General features: G+C 48.1%; 1 protein-coding gene across 2 annotated transcripts in view; it reads left to right on the forward strand.

The window, feature by feature from the left end:
• Positions 1-18,484, forward strand: part of HACD3 (3-hydroxyacyl-CoA dehydratase 3) — a 39,003-nt gene extending 20,519 nt beyond the window's left edge. Inside the window, exons 4-11 of one of the 2 annotated variants that reach the window (XM_040970176.1) lie at positions 4,345-4,509; positions 5,779-5,830; positions 7,500-7,610; positions 11,000-11,127; positions 12,849-12,961; positions 14,179-14,285; positions 14,851-14,982; positions 16,790-18,484. In XM_040970176.1, the coding sequence (XP_040826110.1) occupies positions 4,345-4,509; positions 5,779-5,830; positions 7,500-7,610; positions 11,000-11,127; positions 12,849-12,961; positions 14,179-14,285; positions 14,851-14,982; positions 16,790-16,866 (885 nt within the window). In that variant the 3' untranslated portion in view covers positions 16,867-18,484. Of the gene's footprint in view, positions 1-4,344; positions 4,510-5,778; positions 5,831-7,499; positions 7,611-10,999; positions 11,128-12,848; positions 12,962-14,178; positions 14,286-14,850 lie in introns of both variants that reach the window. The other variant, XM_040970175.1, reaches the window with a different exon arrangement.
• The last annotated feature ends 398 nt before the right edge of the window (positions 18,485-18,882 follow it).

An 18,882-nucleotide genomic window follows, 5' to 3' on the forward strand; every position in this document is an offset into this window, starting at 1 on the left:
TGCTGAGCCCAGGCTGGCATTACTTGCCTCACCTCAGTGTCTGCAATCTTACTGCGTAGCCTGGCCTAGTTTAGTCTGCCCCATGTTCCAGCTCCTGCTGGTGGGTGCTGCAGCCTATCAGCCCAGCCTGATTGCTGTCCTAGTCCTAATGTGAACTGGCTGGTGCTGTGGCCCGATCTGGTTCCTCCTGCCCCCTGCCCTGGTTCTCAGATCCTGGCCCAGACTTGTCTGTCCCCAGATCTCACCTACACGCATGCCGGTGAGTACTGTAACCTGGCATGGTCTGGGCTGCTCCTTGCCTTGCTTCTTGCACTCACTTGCAGGGACTGCATCCCAATGAAGGAGTTTCCCAAGCTGCTCCATCGAGTCTCCTCCCAGTGGCAGTTCTCGCGCATACCAGTGGGTCGTTGGCCCAGACTGACAGTCCACCTCCTATTCTGTGAACAGTGGCCTTGTTCAACTGGCCACACTCATTCTGGTTCTTTTTGGGCGTTGCAGCCCAGTGTTACCTTGTTCGTGCCCAGACACAGCTTTCACATAGTTCAGGGGGAGTCAAGACCTAGTCTGGCCTGTTCTGTACCCAACCTGGCTCTCACAAGTACCAGTGGGGGCTGGAGTCAAGCCCGATCTGTTGCTCCACAGTCCCAGTGCACACCTGCACCGGTGCAGTCTGTAACCATGTCCAACCACACCTGCTGCCTTCAGTCCTACTCTCGTCCTCACCAGTGGGAACCCCACCCAGCTGGGGCGCCCCCTTAGCTCCCCAGCAAGGCCTGACTCCATCTGCTGTTCTTGGGAGAGCCAGCAGAGATTGTGGTTCCACAGGAATGAGCTCACATTGCTCCCACAGATTCTGCTATCAGAATCTCTCTCTCTCTCGTTTTTTTAAGATTTATTTATTTATTTTTTTACAAAGTCAGATATACAGAGAGGAGGAGAGACAGAGAGGAAGATCTTCCGTCCGATGATTCACTCCCCAAGTGAGTGCAACAGCCAGTGCTGTGCCGATACAAAGCCAGGATCCAGGAGCCTCTTCTGGGTCTCCGACACGGGTGCAGCATCCCAAGGCTTTGGGCCATCCTCAACTGCTTTCCCAGGCCACAAGCAGGGAGCTGGCTGGGAAGTGGAGCTGCTGGGATTAGAACCGGTGCCCAAATGGGATCCCGGGCATTCAATGCGAGGACTTTAGCTGCTAGGCCACACCGCCGGGCCCTCTGCTATCAGACTCACTTCTCTTGTGCTTGTTGTCTGCTCCAAACCAATTTGGTGTGAGTTCCCTACTTACATATACATGTTGTGGACTTAACTATGGAAGTCCCTCAGCTGTAATTCCTAGCCTGGGCATAAACACCACAGATCATCTGTCACTGCCACCTGTGTGGTCTTATCATCCCCCTGTAAATCAAGACCCTCTAAGCGTGAGGGTGCACTGCTGGGTGGCTCAAGGGGCTTTGCCCAGTGCTTTTGGCATCCAGGCCCTCCTGGGGATGGGGTGTGTGTGGGGGGGAACACATGATCCAGTACAGGCACCCATGTGGGTTAAAAAACCTAACCTCCAGGATGGGGTGGTCCTGGAGGCCCATTGAGCTTCCCTCCCCCCAGAGAGCCAGTGTGCTCACTGTACATACCTGCACTGGGTTAAAAATCCCTCCTGGCAGGGGCTCTTGAAGGCCTGCCGGTCTGCCATATTCTCCTATGTACATCTGGGTATGGCGTCCACTGCTCCATTCAAGCCACTGAGGAGGCCCAGTTCTGACACATGTATACCATGGTCAGACCACAGATCTTGCAATTCTCCCCATAGTTGGAATTCTGAGTCCAGCAGTTTAGTTGGGGGGGATACCCAAAGAAACCTTATCTGAAGTGATCCCAGACCTGATTCTTGTATGTGCTTGCCAATACGGGGTCCAGGTCTGTCCGTGGTAGTTGCAATTGCTGGGTCAGTTCTGTCTCCAGCCCCATCCCTTATGTAAACCAATGTATGCTATGGCCCAGCGCAACATTGTGCACCACACACTTGGCCCTCACATATACCAGCAGGAGCTACAGCCTAGTTGGAGTGATCCATAATAACCCTCACTAGGCCCACCCCCAGCCCTGGTTCCTATGCTTGCCAGTATGTGGAGCAGACCAGTCTGCTCTGTCCCACATCCCATTCAGCTCTTGTACATGTCAAGGGGTGTTGAAGCCTAGCTCAACTCAACAGATCCTGCTATCCAGCTCATACTCATGCTGGCGGGTACCACTACCTAGCTAGGCAGGCCCTCCTCTAGCCCTGGTTCTCAGGCTCACCACTGAGAGTGGCAATGCATCAGAGAGGTGCTCACCATTTCCCTACTGGCCCCACTCCCTACCCTGAATCTTACACTTCTCAGGTGGTTCTACAGTCTAGCTTGGCAGGATTTGCCCCTAGTCCCATCACTTGCCAGCTGATGCTGTGTCAAAGCCAGACTAACCTGCTCTTACTCTGTCTCATGCATGTCCGAGTGGATACAGTTGGTTAGCCCAGCCTGGCTGTCCCTGTAACCCAGTTCATGTGCAGGCCAGTAGGAGTTGTAGCCCTGCCCAGCCTGGTCTGCCTCCATCCCAGTTCTCATACTTTGCCAGTGGGAGCAGTGGCCCAGCAGGGGAGCCTCCTGCAGCCCCCTTACCAGGCTTGCTCCTCCCCCACCCCCTGGGTCTCTCATGTGCTGGTGGCCCAGTCTGGCTTGGCCTGCTTCACCTTGGTATTTGCTGGTAAGCGCTGTAGCTTGGTCTATCCCGGTCTGTCCCCTATTCCAGCTCATGCTGATGGGTTTTACTGCCTAGCCTAGACTAGCCTAGCCTAGCCTAGCCTAGCCTAGCCAGACAGCCCCCAGTCCCAGCCCTAATGTGAACTGGATGATGTTGTAGCCTGACCTGGCCTGTCTTGCACCCTTTCCTGGTTCTTGGATCTGCTAATAGGTGTTATGAACTTGCCCTGCCTGGCCTGCCCCAGACCTGATCCACACAAATGCTGTTGGGTACCGTAACCTAGCCTGGCCTGGGCTACTCCAAGCCTTGGTTATTGCATTCACCTGCAGGGAGTATGTCTTGACATAGGAGTTCCCCAAGCTCCCCTCAGGTCTTCTCCCAATAGCAGATCTTATGCACACTGGTAGGTCCTTAGCCCAGACAGTGCCAGCCCACTTCCTGTCCTGGCAGGAACAGTGGCCTTGTCCAACTGGCCCACACCCATTCTGGGTCTTACTGTTGGGTGCTACAGCTTAGCTACACCTGGTCCACACCCCGACCCAGCTCTCACATGGTTTAGTGGGTACTGAGACCTAGCCCTATACCCTCCCTGATTCTCATGAGCGCCAGTGGGTGCTGGGGTTTAGTCCAGTCTGATCCAGCTCCCTGTTAATGTGCCTGGGAAAGCAGAAGAAGATGGCTGGAATGTCCCTGCACCCATGTGGAAGACCTGACTCCTGGCTTTGGATCGGCTCAGCTCTGGCAGTTGTGGCCATTTGGGGAGTGAAACGGCAGATGGAAGATCTCTTTCTGTCTCTCCTTCTTGCTCTATACCTCTGCTTCTTTCACATAAAAATAAATGAACTTAAAGAAAGAAAAGACTAGCTGAAGTCTAGACGAGGGATTACTTTCATGTGATTGTTACAGGGGTGGGGAGAAAAACAGATCAGCAAGGATGAAGGCAGCTGGTCTTAGAAACAGTGTTGGAAACATAATCGAGGGTCCTCTCCCTGAAGCTGAGGAAGCACCCCTGGCTTGTAGATGGTGTAATTTGGCTTCCCCATTACAGAGTTCACAGGTTCCCAGCTGATGCTCGGTTGCTCTGAGAACCTGTTTTGGAGCTTACTTTGGAGGCAAGGGCAGGGGTTGTGTGAACAAAGAGTGAACAGCCATTCGAGGCTTGAGTGTAGTTGGGTGAACTCCTTAGTGGAGGCCAACACTGGAAATGTAATTGAGCTGGGGCCTCCTGATGTGGACGTCCTCTGAAACAAGGGTGTGCTAAACCAGGGATCTCATGTTCATGGGAGGAAGCTTTGGAAGCAATGTGTGCCCCAGAGAAGGGGTTTGGAGCTCCCTGGGCCTGGCAGGAGGTTACTGTGACCTCCCTCTTGGTTAACCAAGAGCCACTTGCCCTTCTCCAGGTTTCTTCCTGTGTCACACAATGGGGAATCGCACAAGAAGACCATGTTGCTACCACCCAGTCTCTGTACCTGCCTAGGGTGTCAGGCTGGAGGGGAGCAGGGAAGAAAAGGGGGTAAACCTGCTGCAGAGCTTCACTGGGGAACCCCAGGAGGCTGGTGTGTTATTGGGGAAGGGAGGAAGCCATTCTCACCTTCTCATGTTCTCTCTTAGCCGGCTTATAAACTGACCCAGAGGCAGGTGAACATTACGGTGCAGAAGAAGATGAGTCAGTGGTGGGAGAGACTCACCAAGCAGGAGAAGCGCCCACTGTTTTTGGCCCCTGACTTTGATCGCTGGCTGGATGAGTCTGACGCAGAGATGGAGCTCAGAGCTAAGGTTGGTAAAGTCTTGGGAATGAGCTATTGAAGACGGAAATCATGAGGTTAAAGTCACCCAGGTTAACCTGGATGACTCAGGGTCTGGTAGAAGGAAGAGTTATAGGTTCCTTCAAAGACCCGGGGATGTGATTTTAGACAGGTACTGGTTGTCTGGTATGTTGAATGCTGCTCAGCTGGGATTTGTTCTGGCTGGACAAGGGTGGGGGCTTTTGAGAAAACCACCAGTAATGTACATTCTTGCCAGAGTACATGGGGGTACACCCTCATTGTGCCCCTGAGCTGTCATTGTTATTGCTCACATCGGGCCAGCTGTTGGGAGTCTCTCTCTGTACCCCTACCCATACCTTCTTATTGGAAGCAAGTCACTACACAGCCCACACATCTGGAGCGGGGTGGGGCGGGGCTATGCTTCTTTAGAAATATCCACCTAATGTAATTTGAATTCTTCCATACCACAGATTTGTGTGTTCTCTTCCCATTTAGTTACTTATTAACCATTTATGTATATCAGTGTGAACTCATGTGTATTTATTTTTGTACTTGGGGTCATCATCAAATACCATTTTTATTTTCTCTTGGTCTCTGTCTCCTTTTGAGAAAGTTCTATCCTTGTAGGACTTTTTCTTTCTTGAGTAATTCATTAATTTCTGACACTACAGTCTGTTGTAAGTTTTATCACAGACTTTCTAGCTCAGCCATTTCTCCAAAGAGCTCTCTTCTTTTCCTTAAGAATGGTGTTGGAAACCAGCCCTGGAGAGCTCTTTGCTGTAGGATGTCCTTGCTTTTAGGCCTGCTGGACTAGTAGGGCAAGGAGATACCTATTCATGTCCATGTTCTAAATACGTTGAGTTCTATGTTAAACTCAATATGAGTTCACACTTACGTTACAGACATTTTCTTGGCTTCTGGAAAAACTGCACTGAAAATCTAGAAGTCTCAGAAAATAAAATTGCCATCCACTCCCCACCTTAAGCTTAGTTTCCCTGTGCCAAATCCTCTAGCTCCAGGACTGCAGGGCTGCCCACTTGGCAGTTTGGAAGCCAGTGGATTGACTCAGAGTTAGGAACACTGGAGGGCCATCCTGCAGTGTGAAGGCCTACAACAGGTTACGCCAGGTATGCCAGGAGCTAGGAGTTGGTGCCCTGGGGAGCACTGAGCATAGTCAGAGAGGTGGCTGGGCAGGTGGATGAAGATCCAAGAATGTGAGCTCCTGCAAATGTCTGGGAATGTTAACTGTGTTCTTGGAAAATTTCTGTCTGAATTCCAGGAAGAAGAACGTTTAAACAAGCTCCGGCTGGAAAATGAGAGCTCCCCTGAATGTAAGTACCCACTGTTGACGTGATGGTTACCACTTGTGGTAGAGGCAGGGTGAGTGGGACATGCAGGAAAGCTAATGACTTCACCCCAGAGGACTGCGTGAGTGAGCTTGTGGGAATCCTTTATGTCCCGTACCCACATCCAAAGTTTTGCCCTCGGCGTTTGCTTTCTGTTTGAGGCCTGGCATCCTCTGAGTAGGCAACACCATGCAGCAGAATGAAAGAAGCTCAGTATCCTGGGCTACCTGATGGCAGGTGGCAGCCAGATCGAACACAGAGCCGCAGGTGTATATATGGGTTCCAGGGCATGCTCCCCTAGCTGTAGAGAAGTGTGCCTGCCAGTTTTCAGCAGGAAGTGTGCTGGCTACTCCTGCTACTTACTAACCTTTGAAAAGTTCATTTCTATTTCTATTTGTCCAACCACAGAAGCCAGGAGCTCTTATCTTCTGGGTAACATAGTTAGACTAAATCTAGCAGCTGTCTATTTGCTTTCTGTGGTGTGGGAAACATTTCACGAGACCCTTGATGAGGAGCCAAGGGAGGCTGCTGTAGCCCCTGTACCCTCAGGAATGAGTATTCAGTGGGATAACTTGGTCTGTGCATGACCAGCTTTGAGCAGCAGGTTGAAATAAAAGCCCTTCAGCCATCCCACCAGGGACTTGCCCAGGATTCAGTGGCACTGACTTGTGTGCCATGAAGAAGGGGGACGGTTTAGAGGAGATTTTGCATTGCATTCCATGGTACACCAGAGGTTCCCCGAGTGCTTCTGAGGAATGCTGAGCAAGCTCCCCCAGGCGTCCGCCCCCTCCAGAAGCTCTTTGTATTTTACACCTTGGGGTTCTGGATAAGGTTTTTTTTGCAAAGGATTTTTTAAAAAAATATTTGAGTAGCCACTAATTAGAGAGAGAGTGAGAAAGCTCTTGATTTATTCCCCCAAATGGCTGTAAACTACCAGGGCTGGGCCAGGCTGAAGCCAGAAGCCAGGAGTTTTGTCTGGATCTCTTATGTGAGTGACAGGGGCCTGAACAGTTGTTGCTTTCCCCATGCACTTTAGCAGGAAGCTGGATCAAAAGTAGAGCAACTGGACATGAACCAGTGCCCATATGGGATGCTGGTATTGCAGGTGGCAGCTCTACCCACCAAGCCACAATGTCAGCCCTCTGAGGGTACTTTTGAGTAGTCACATTTTTAAATGCTATTGAGCATCAGCCGAGAGTCTATGCTAAATTATCTGTAGCCCAGGAATAACTAAATACGTCAACGAAGATTGGTTTTTTCATTTGGTGTTTCTGCCTCCTTGAGCTAATTTGCCCTACATGGCTGTTAAAAAAAAATATTCCCAGAGTGAGGAAGCTGCAGGTTATACCAAGATGACTAGAGCAGGAGCTGAGGAGACCTTCAGGGAGGTCAGGCACCATCTGCCAGGGTAGTCCTTTTCCCTGGGCTTATCAATCTGCATCTTATCTCTTGGGAAAGACAGAGCTGCACCCCCTGATTCTTCCTCATGTGCTTCTATCGGGGCAGGAGCTTGGCTGCTGAAGACCTAGGCCAGCTGTTTGCAGGGGAGTTCACGGGCATGAAAAAGGGTTGAGATTACCCAGATGTGCCCCGTTCACCCCTGACAAGCGGTGCTCTGGCATCTAATGGCTTTCTCTCTTGCTTTGCTTTTCAGCTCTCGCAAGCTTGCGGAAGGGATACCTGTTCATGTATAATCTGGTGCAGTTCCTGGGCTTCTCTTGGATTTTTGTCAACTTGACAGTGCGGTTCTTTATCTTGGGAAAAGGCAAGTAAGGAATTCCTTGACCACTTCTCACTTTGGCTGCTCACCAGGGGTAGCACTCGGCACTTCCGATGTTAACAATAACCCGGACGTGGGTCTAGCCTTTTACCATGTCTGCCCACACCTTAGTTCCCATGGCCTTGTGACACATACCAATTAGATACTCCTTCCATTTAGCAGGTGAGGAAACAGAGCTAGGGCTGGCCAAGTAACGGTTCACATCCACAGAGCCTGCTGGGACGCATCTTGGACCAGCACTTTTTTCTGTGTTCACTACTACTTTGTTAATAGCTGAGTAAGTGACACGAAGCGTCTAGCCAAAGTTGGGCAAGTCCTAGAGGGACTCACTGTCTTAGAGCCCAAGTCAATTCTAGAAGAGACTATCCTACAGCAGCATGAAAAAACTTTCATCAAGATACTAGTTCTTCCTCCATTCATTCCACTAACAGAGTTCTGGCCAAAATCAGACTTTTGAGAATTTGCTCTCAAGTATTCTGAGCTATTAAGAATAAAGCATAAACAGGTAATAACATTGGAGGGTGAAAAAGCATGGAAGAGGACATTCTGTTTCAGATATTAAAGTACGGGAATGGAGGGAGGCAGAGCATTGGCGTAGGAACACTTAGCAAGCAGGGTAAGGTACGGAGGCCCAGCTCTTACACACATCTGAATTACAATGTGTGGTAAAAAGAAGTGTGAAACATTGGAAAAGGCAATGTTTTCTAATTATTATTGTTGTTATTTTTGGATGGGAAATCCAGTGTTTCCAAGGAAAATTACCGATTTGGGTGCAAGAAATCTGGTTCTGTTACTGTATATAAAAATAACTCCCCAAAGCATTTGAATCATCTACCAAAAATGGAGTCATGGTAGAAGATTTAAGTACATGTTTCTAAAAATCTCACTTTCTAAACTAAAAGTGCTAAAAGACTATGTGATTTTTAAAAAGTCAGTATATTTGCATCAAATAAATTCCCGTGTCGCTAAAAGACGCCCAATAAAGTTGCATTACAGATGAAGAGTATTCTAAGGTGAAAGGCAGCATAGGAATGGGGCCGTTGGTTTCTTTACCTGTAAGGACCTTGAACAAATTAATTGATAATGTGAAAATTCCACGTAATAGTGACAACCAGGCAATTTATGTGAGAGCAAATGAAACTGATTTCCTCCTGTATGGGAAGATGTTTAACCAGTAGGGGTAGAGGAATGAAAAATAAAGATACTATTTGTGATTTGTTCTGCAAAGAGGACATGTGCTGAAATAGATAGAGCTGTGGCCAGTGGGAGGCCACCCACGGCCAGCAGATCTGCGTGTGAGAGGTCGTTGGGCAGGCTGCTTGGAGAAGCTGGGTCAGGTGTGTAACACGGGGGGCTGCGTTGGTCCTTTCTCTTAGGGCTCACAGCCTCTCCCTAAGTGCCTGCTGGAAGGGCACTGCTGGCTCAGTCCTTCCCTGAGCAGCCTTCACAGGTGTAATAGCAGCCTGCGGCCTGGCACTGGGGCAGGTACAATTTTCTCCTTTTGAATAGATAGCGATAAACAGCCAGTTCTACATGTGTGTCTTTTTAATGTAAATATGTACTTAACAAACTCCTCAGGCTCAGTGCACAACAGCCGCCAGCTCTCACACTCTGCTAAGAAACACTTAGTACATTTAATACTTTTTTTTCCTCAACTGAAGCAATTCTGCCAGCTAGACTGTAGACTGTGGAAATGCTTTATACTCTCACATGTTTAGAGCGTTTCCACCTTTTAAGAAATGTTTATTTGCTGTTTTTATTTGAAAAACCATGCAGCAGAGAGAGGGAGAGACAGAGGAGTGCCTCCATCTGCTGGCTCACTCCCTGAATGGCCTTAAGCAGTTCTGGGCCAGGCCGAAGCCAGGAGCCAGGAACCACATCCTGCCCTCTGGGCTTGGCAGGGTCCCAAGCACTTGACCTTCACCTGCTGCTTCTCCAGGAACGTAATTATGTTTCAGAGAACAACCTTGTTTATCATTTAAAATGTATCACACTAAGGTAGCTCTCAGAATAGGAATTAATAGGTCTAAAGATGCGTTCAGGGAGCTGGCATTCAGCCCTTGAGATTTTGGCATCACACTTCAGGGTGCCTGGGTTTCAGATCCGTCTCTGTATTCAGTCCCTGATTCCTGTTCATGTGTGCCTTGGGAGGCAGCAGCTGGTGGCTCAAATACTTGGGTCCCTGTCACCCACATGAAGCACCAGTGTTGAATTCCAGACTCCTGGATTTAGTTTGCCCTAACTGTCTGTTGAAGCCATTTTGAGAATGAACCACCAGACAATCTTTTTTCTTTAAAGATTTATTTGTTTTTATTGCAAAGTCAGATATATATAGAGAAGAGGAGAGACAGAGAAGATCTTCCGTCCGATGATTCACTCCCCAACTGAACACAATGTGCCAATCCGAAGCCAGGAACCAGGAACTCTTCCAGGTCTCCCACACGGGTGCAGGGTCCCAAGGCTTTGGGCCGTCCTCGACTGCTTTCCCAGGCCACAAGCAGGGAGCTGGATGGGAAGTGGAGCTGCCGGGATTAGAACCAGCATCCATATGGGATCCTGGCGCTTTCAAGGCAAGGACTTTAGTTGCTAGGCCATGGCGCCTGGGCCCATCAGACAATCTTTTTTAGTTGGTTTGTCTGTCTTACTATCTTTCAAATAATAGGAAAATAGGCAATAATTAAAAAAAAACTTTTAAAGATAAAAACAGAATCAAAGTTTTCAAAACCTAATTCTATTCAGTAGTTGCCAGGATTTAGTTTGCTTTTTTTTAGGTTTATTATTTTTATTGGAAAGTCAGATTTATAGAGAGGAGAGACGAGGATCTTCCATCTGCTGGTTGCCAAGTGGCCACATCGGTTGGAGCTGAGCTGACCTGAAGTCAGGAGTCAGGAGCCAGGAGCTTCTTCTGGGTCTCCCATGCAGATGCAGGGTTCCAAGGCTTTGGGACATCCTCTGCTGCTTTTCTAGGTAGGCCACAAGCAGCTGGAGCATGAAGCAATGCCCATTTGGGATCCTGGCACATGCAAGGCAAAGATTTTAGCCGCTAGGCTACAGCATCAGGCTCATTTCCAGATTTTTAAATGATTGCATTCAATATATGTGATACAGTTTCAGGTTAAATGACGTGGCAGATCTGAAAAGAATTATCCCTGTGCCAGATGCATAGATTTTTTTGGTGTGGTGAACTGAATGTAGTATAGGGGAACTTTTGTCAAAGCCTTTTGAAGATGAGGAAGGCACGCAGTGTGTGTCAGCTTTCTGGAATTTACCATCGCTGACCATGGAGGCGTGAAAGCTGGGATCTGCCGATGCTTGCCGTGCCTTTCTTAAAGCTCCTTTCCTGGTGGTTCATGTGATGTGTGCTTGTTTCGCAGAGTCCTTCTACGACACCTTCCACTCAGTGGCCGACATGATGTATTTCTGCCAGATGCTGGCGGCTGTGGAGACCATCAATGCAGCGATTGGAGTCACTAAGTCCCCGGTGCTGCCTTGTCTCATCCAGGTACTGAACAGCTGAGCTCAGCAGCGCGACTCAAAGGTGTTTGTCTACTACGGGCACCAGCAGTTTGCTCAGGAAGTCTCAGCAAAGACACTTGTTTGCCCAGAAATAACACAGATTATACAAGGGCATTTTCCAGAGCAGGCGTTTACCATTTTAAGGCTCTTGTTTGCAGCATCCTTGGGAAATTACCCTCTTCCAAAGAGAGCCTGGAAACGAAGGGAAGTTGATTTTCAGGGGGCAGAAAAACATGTCCTTGATCCACTTAGAAATGCACGTGGTCCCCTCCCTGACTGGGTAGAGGAAGGCAGTGACATTCCTCGGAACAGCTCTCACACTGGCCTTCCTCAGGTGCATCTGACTCAACTGTGGGAATGTCCTCGCCACCCCCATCGATGTTGCCCGAGGGAGGTGTGGATGGGCACTGTGGGTCTTTACACGCTGTGCCCTGTTTGTGGGCTATGTGTTCACGGACCAGGAAGTACCACCCACCCAGGTGCAGGGTGGCCAGGTGACTTCTGAGAGCCGTGTTGCTGCCTTTCCCCTTTGCCCTGTAGTGATAGCAACCATGGCGTTCTGGCAGCAGTGGTTACAGGGTTGACTGGCTTTATTGTTTAGGGTTTTCAGCCTCTGGGAAGAAAGTCTGTTGTGTTTGGTTTTAAAGGTAAAAAGGCATCGTGAGTAACTCGCTAATAACAGAATAATTCTGTGTGCACCAAGGACAATTAAAAACAAGGCTTAAGTGGAACTTGTCAACACTAGTGCAGCACCTAGCCCCAAGGAATGTCTTGGATGAGGAGTCCAGTATGTGGGGCTGGATGTGCATTGGGGCTGGGGCAGGATGGGTTTGACTGGAAAGTGGAGCTGCATTGACCATAGCAAGTTGGTGGGGGCAGTTAAGGCTGATGAGGACTTTTTCTGTGCACAGGACAAGTTGTTCCAGCCCTCAAGGATCTGAACAACTGGCATGCATTCCCTGGGAAACAGCTGTGGGAGTGTATAGAGATCTTGGGACAGGAAAGGAGGGTTCAAGTGGGGGTCACTTTTTGAGTATTTTGTATTATTATTTTTTTAATTAAAAAAAAGATTTATTTATTTATTTGAAAGAGGGAGATACCAAGATAAGGAAAGATAATAAGAGAGAGGAGAGAGAGAGATCTTCCATCTTCTGGTTCACTCTCCAAATGGTCGCAATGGCCAGAGCTGAGCTGATCCAAGTCCAGGGGCCTGGAGCTTCTTTCTGGGTTTCCCATGTCAATATAAATTAATGCATATTGACTTATTTGAAGTCCTCAACTTTAATGCAAATTGTATTGAAAGTGACCCTGGCCTGCTGATGCCCTCAGATGCCAGCAGAAGCAAACTCACACTTTTCTACAAGAAATCAACCTTGCCAGGCCTCAGTGACACCTGTAAACAGGGATGACAGGAAGCATCACACAGGGCAGTTACGGGAGAGCCATGCTTGTTGGGCCCTAGTTCCTGAGTTGGGTTCTGTAGACACAGGATAATTTGGCAGTGTTCTTCAAATCGTGTGTGTGTGTGTGTGTGTGTGTGCGTGAAAATACTTTACTTACACAGAAGTGGATACCAGAAAGATGGGTTTGCACACTAACTTGTTCTAAAACCGGAATAGGATGAAACCAGCAAGGCTCAGTGTTTGCCATTTACTGTTTTAGGTAACAGATTTACATTAACCTTTCTATCTTTGGTCTTTTCAATAGCTTCTAGGAAGAAATTTCATTTTGTTCATCATCTTTGGCACCATGGAGGAAATGCAGAACAAAGCCGTGGTTTTCTTTGTGTTTTACCTGTGGAGCATAATAGAGATTTTCAGGTGGGTGGAAAGGTCACGGTTCTGTCTCATGGCTTCTCTCTCTGTCTCTGGAGTCGCTGTCCTGAGGGAGGTTGGGTCTCAGTCATATTGAGTTTGAGTTCAGATTCTGTCTATGTGGAGAAGTCTTGCTGCTTCTCTGTGCCCTGCAGGGTTGAGGCTACATTTTTTTTTTTTTTAAGTTTTAGGTTTTTTTGTTTAGCTAGTTTATGTGAAAGACAGAGGTAGACGTACTGATGAAGATCTTATATCTGCTGGTTCACTTCCCGTCTGCCCACAGCAGCCAGGGCCTAGCCAAGCTGAGGCCAGTAGCTGACAGCCCGGGCCACATCTGTCATGTGGAACCCAAGTACTTGAGCTGTCACCCGCACTGTCAGCAGCAGCTTTTGGGGCAGAGCTGGGACCCACGCACTCTGACAGATGTGGGCGAATCAAGTGGAATCTTACCCACTGCACCACCAGTCATTGCAGCACAGGGCCAGCCTGGTGGGCACTTGGGAGCAGAAGGAGAAAAGCCGAGAAATGTAATATCCGTCCTGCTGTCTGATGGGGAAGACCTGAGGATCCACCCACCTCAGAGAAATCTTGAAAGGGCTGAGAGCTGCGGGCCCCACTTTGGAATTAACCAAGACCAGCTTGCAATAAAATCACTCAAGTTTTAAATTGATCTCCTGTCTGATTTTTCCATTCTAAACTGTCACTAAAACTAATACCTTTAAAACCAGTTGACCCAGGGACCACTGGTGTGGTATTGCATGTTAAGCTGATGTTGTCAACACTGGCATTCCCATATGTTTTGAGTCCCAGCTCTTGTACTTCCAATACATTTCCATGCTAATTTGCCTGGAAAAGCTTGGAAGATGGCCCAAATGCTTGGGTCCCTGTACCCACCCGGGAGACCCAGATGAAACTGTTGACTTTGGCTGAGCTCAGCCCTGACCATTGCAGCCTTTTGGGGAAGTGAACCAGCAGATAGAAGATTTCTCTAACTCTGCCTTTCAAATGAATGAATGAATGAATGAATGAATGTATCTTTAAAAAAAAATAAAAAAAAACAGTGATCCCATTTGTGGGAGGATTGTTGGGAGCTGCCAGTTGGTTGTGAAGAAGCCACATGTGGCTAGTGGAGGGATGGCCCTTCCACACACACTTGATGCTGTTCCAGACCGGCACTGAGCACCGAGGTAACCTCTGACCCCAGAGTTCATTGTTTCCTTCAGGTACCCCTTCTACATGCTGACCTGCCTTGACATGGATTGGAAGGTGGTCACCTGGCTGCGTTACACCGTGTGGATTCCCACCTACCCCCTGGGATGCTTGGCCGAAGGTATTTTCTGTAGCTCGGCGGTTCACAGCTTGGCCCCAAGGGCTTTCCAGTGACTAAGAAGCCAGGCCTTCTTTCTCCCCATGGCCAGCCTTGATGTTATGAGTCAGGTGTAGAAAACCTCATGGATTTTGCTGTTGTGGCTGCCTTTCATAATACTGGTAGTGTCCAGAATGTTCTGGGGGAAGTAGTTCCTTTTGTAAGATGTGGAGGCTGAATGGCTGGACTTTGCCTGCCTCCTCTTGTGTGTCATTCAGAGCTGGTTCTCACCGCTGACTTCATTGCATCCTGTCAGACACTTGGTGAATGAGGAGGCAGTTTTCTCCCCATTTTGTAGAATGGGAGACTTAGGCCCATTGACATAACTGTGCCTTCTGCATCTGTTGGCTCAGGGGGCTGAGGCCCAAGAAAGCTAGGAGGAAGGGAAGGAAGAGACATAGCTCTCTGGGCTGGGGAGAGGGATGGCCCCCACACACCCGGAGTGAGGGCTTTGCGGGAATGGGCCTGTCCCTGTCCCTGGAGGCAACATTCCCCTTTGCTCCTAAGCAACACTTGTGCTTGCTTTCAGCTGTGGCGGTGATCCAGTCCATCCCAGTGTTCAATGAGACGGGACGGTTCAGCTTCACCTTGCCCTATCCTGTGAATATCAAAGTTAGATTCTCCTTCTTCCTGCAGATTTATCTCATACTGTTGTTTCTGGGTAAGTACTGGCTCTGTAACAGGCTTTTCCCCGCCACGTCTTGGAGGGTAGTGGAAAATGGTTCAAAGGTTCAGAAAAAGCCGCCGTTTCCAGATACAGTGAAGTGGAGCCAGCTTGTTCCGTAAGAACAGACCTGGTCGGGGAGTCCCCGGCGGCTGCATCCCGCCGGAGCTCTCGCTCACTGGGCCAAGATGCTGCGTGTTTCATACAGCCTAGGGCGCACTTGGAAAGGAGGGGAGGCAAGGCCTCCAAGCAGCCCTCGGCTGTCCTGCCACCCATCCCCATGAGAAGGAACCCTTGCTCCTCGTGTCAGACCTGCTCGCCTATCAATTTGTGTTTGTGTGAAATTGCAGTTCCTGCCCTACTGCATACAAACTAAGAACTAAATTAAGGGGGGGACAGAACATAACGAAAGCTTTACAAGTAAGAGAAAACATCCTTAAGACATGTATTCATTTAATTGGAAGTGGAGCAGCCTGGACTAGAACTGGCATCCTGTGGGGTGTTGGTGTAGCAGGCAGTGTCTTAACCCGCTGTGCTCTGGGAATCATTTTTGCAGCTGGCTACTGAAGTCAGCTAGAAGACCACAAGAAGGAAGCCTGAAGCCCAGTGGTCTAACTTACTTAGTGTAGGGTGGAAGAGACATACGTCCCTTTGAGTCCCATGGTAGCAGTAAATGGCAGATGTCAGCTTCAGTGACACACATTGAGGAGTCTAGATCTTTTGTGAAAGGTTATCGTTTATTCCATTTCTTACTCAGCAAAGAATACAATCCATTTTAGAAAAGTGTCTTACCAAAAAATGTGAAAATATTTTGTTTCTTAGAGTAAACTAGAGTTTGGAAAATGCACTCATTAAAAGAGCTGTAAAAAATCTACTATTCTGTTAGCAAGGGTGCAGTGGGTGTGATGGTGATGAAGAGGAATGAGTATGAGAAAGACACTTGAAATCTTACACTGAAAACTGTAGAGGGGTATTTTAATGCATACTCACCCTCAGATCTTTGGGTTCTTCCGATTGTTCCATACTCAGCTGCCAGGATTTATGCTCTTGCTTGTACTGGATGTGTAGTTCCTGCTGTTTTTCAGAGTGAAGTAAGCCCTAATTCACATTTTCAATTGTGAAACTGTGCAAGCAGTCAGCTTGCAGAGGGACTGGGTTCTTCTTTGTATACACGTTCATCCTCTCCCAGGAAGTCTGTAAACCCAGGAACAGTTGGGGAAACGGAGGTGCGGCCAAGCCACAGAGCTAGTCAGTTATCAAGGTGGAGTGAAATTTGTCTCCGACTCTGAAATCTTAGGTTTTTTTTTCAAATTCACAATTCCAAATTGTGTTTTCCTGGAAAAGTGACACATGCAATCCAGACTGTTGCTTCATAGATGTCCTTCATTTGCCTTGAATGAAAAATGGGCTTGTTTCTCTAGGCTTCAGGGGTGTGCATCTCGCTCTGCACAGAAAGGAAAAAGCAGTGTGCCCCCCAATTAGCCCCATGTGCAGGGTGCACTGAGAGGCAGGCAGTAACCAGGTCCCTGGGAAAGCCAGTGCAGCCAAACCCTCAATGTAGGAGGTGGTCACGGTGCAGTGACTTCATCTTGTTTGTAATAAAATAGGTGAGATCCCAGGTTGGCAGTTCACTGAGGAAGACTCAGGCGGTCCGTAGCACAATGCTAACTGTATGTCCTCAGGTGGACTTCTGAGCAATAGCCATAAGTGCAGACCAAAGACCTTCCCTGCCCCAAGAGCTCTTTGGTTATAAATAGATAAAGGCACAAATGCTCACTTCTAACCAGCCTCTCTTCTTTTCCAGGGTTATATATAAATTTCCGTCACCTTTATAAGCAGCGCAGGCGGCGCTATGGACAAAAAAAGAAAAAGGTCCACTAAAAGGAGAGCTATAGATGGCTTCTGACCAGTCTGGGCCTAATCTGTGTTCTTACAGTTTTACCTACTTGTACCCCATGTAAAAAGTTTTTTTTTTTTTTTAAGTTAAATGATTCTGTTCTCAGCGAGGCTTTCTTTCTTTTCCCCAGTCACAGTCCTGAATTTCCCGAAGTATCTTAGTGTGGTAGCTGCATGACATGGATCCCTGATATCTGGTGACAGGCTCACTCTCGTGTGTGCAGTCAGTTGGGCAGCAGGCTCGGCCCCACCCCCACCCGCTCTGGTCCAGTCTGGTTCATCCACGCCATAGCCCTACGAGCCGCTGGCCATCCTTAGAGTGAGATTTGTCCTTTTTGGCTTTTGCTTGTAAATAAAAGCACGGCTAGACTGCTCTGTGGAAGGAAGGCTGGGCAAGTGACTGGGAAAGGGCTTGATAGAAACCTGCACCCCTGGAGTGGCTTGTTTCAGTGGGGAGGTATTGACTTTTTAACATTGAATACACTCAGTGATTGATAAAACAGAGGGGCTGAACATGTTTTACGTCTGACACCTTTTGGCCTGACAACATCTGTTAGCACAGTGCTTGCCACTGTGGGCACTGGGAGGCACAAAATCAGTTGAGAAAATCCAGTCAGAACCTGGCGACACTGTGATCATTGTATCCCTAGCTAAAACAGAAACACCTTTTCCAAGACCAAAGGAGGATGATATCTTATTTGGAAAACAGTGAGATTATAAGCATTCCAGAGGAGGAAACAAGTATCTGGATCCAACTGGCAGTAGTCTAGCCGCTGGCCATGCAGCCTGAGGCCGGGGGCAACACAGAGCAGGTCAAACAGGCCCATGAAACTGTCGCAGCACATGCAAGCCCTCATAAAGTCCATCTCGGTTCCCACACTAGCTGAGTCAATTTATTGCAGTATTTTCTGAGTGAGTGGGAAGACTCCATTTTTGAATCTCAAAGCCACCATTTGCTCTGCTATCGTTAGACTGGCTTTTCTCCTTCCTTTTTAGACCCATCTGTAGTAGGACCCTGCAAATGATGCAGGAACTTTGGCTGCTACCAGCTAATCCTTTAGGCAAGGATTTCTGGCAAGAAACCCACCAAATGGGGAACAATAAAAACAAAACTGAAAAAAAAAAACCAAAACCAAAACCATCTAGCTGTTATGGTTGACAACTTAAAAAAATAAGTTTCCTCTAAGACATTCCAAGTGAAGTTGGTAGCACTTGTGTAGAATTCAAGGCCTGGCAGCTCCTGTTCCACCATTGTTCCTGGGGAAAGGACACTCAGGTAATGAGTTATATTGCTGTACACTGAGCCCAGTGTGGAAACTTGCTTGACCTAACTCATATGATGAACAAAGGCTGGCTGACTTTAAAATCCATTGCACTGAAGGGTATTTTGCATGTCTGTAACTTCTGTCAACACTTGTTTGTGCTACTTCTGACGTTCTTTCAACTGATTTTGTGTGACTGGGCAAACCCGCTATGCAGTAGCTGCTGCTGCATCCTTGTGGCAAAACCCTATATTCTCAGTGTTTCTTTCAAATCCCTTTCTTGCTGTCCGAGAAAGTGAGATTGTGTATTTCTATTAAAGCATTTGCAGTCAAAATCCTGACAGTGTGTGCTCAAGGATCATTTCATTTCAGTGTCCCAGGCATTGGTGATAGAGTCCATTGGCAGTTCAGCCTGTTGAACCAAGACGCATTGCTCTGGTTGAGTCTGAGGGAGCTGCATCAGAGGACGGTCACCACCCTGCTGCAGGAAACAAAGCCTTGAGAAGTGCTGTGACTTGCCTCGGGTCCTGAAGCTAGCTGGTGGATTGGAACCCTAACTGACCTTTTGAGATTTGCTGGCCAGGAGCTGGTTTAAATAATGAGGCTAAATCAGTGTCATGATTGATGAATTTATGCCATGTGGGAAACTGTAGTTATATGCAAGCAAATAGGACAGACCAAAAAACAATGGACTATTAATTTTACAGTGGAACCATTTTTATAGAAAATCAAATATTTA

This window comes from Ochotona curzoniae, unplaced genomic scaffold (assembly GCF_017591425.1).
Source record: "Ochotona curzoniae isolate NIBS_2020 unplaced genomic scaffold, NIBS_Ocur_1.0 scaffold_4701, whole genome shotgun sequence".
Taxonomy (NCBI): Eukaryota; Metazoa; Chordata; class Mammalia; order Lagomorpha; family Ochotonidae; genus Ochotona; species Ochotona curzoniae.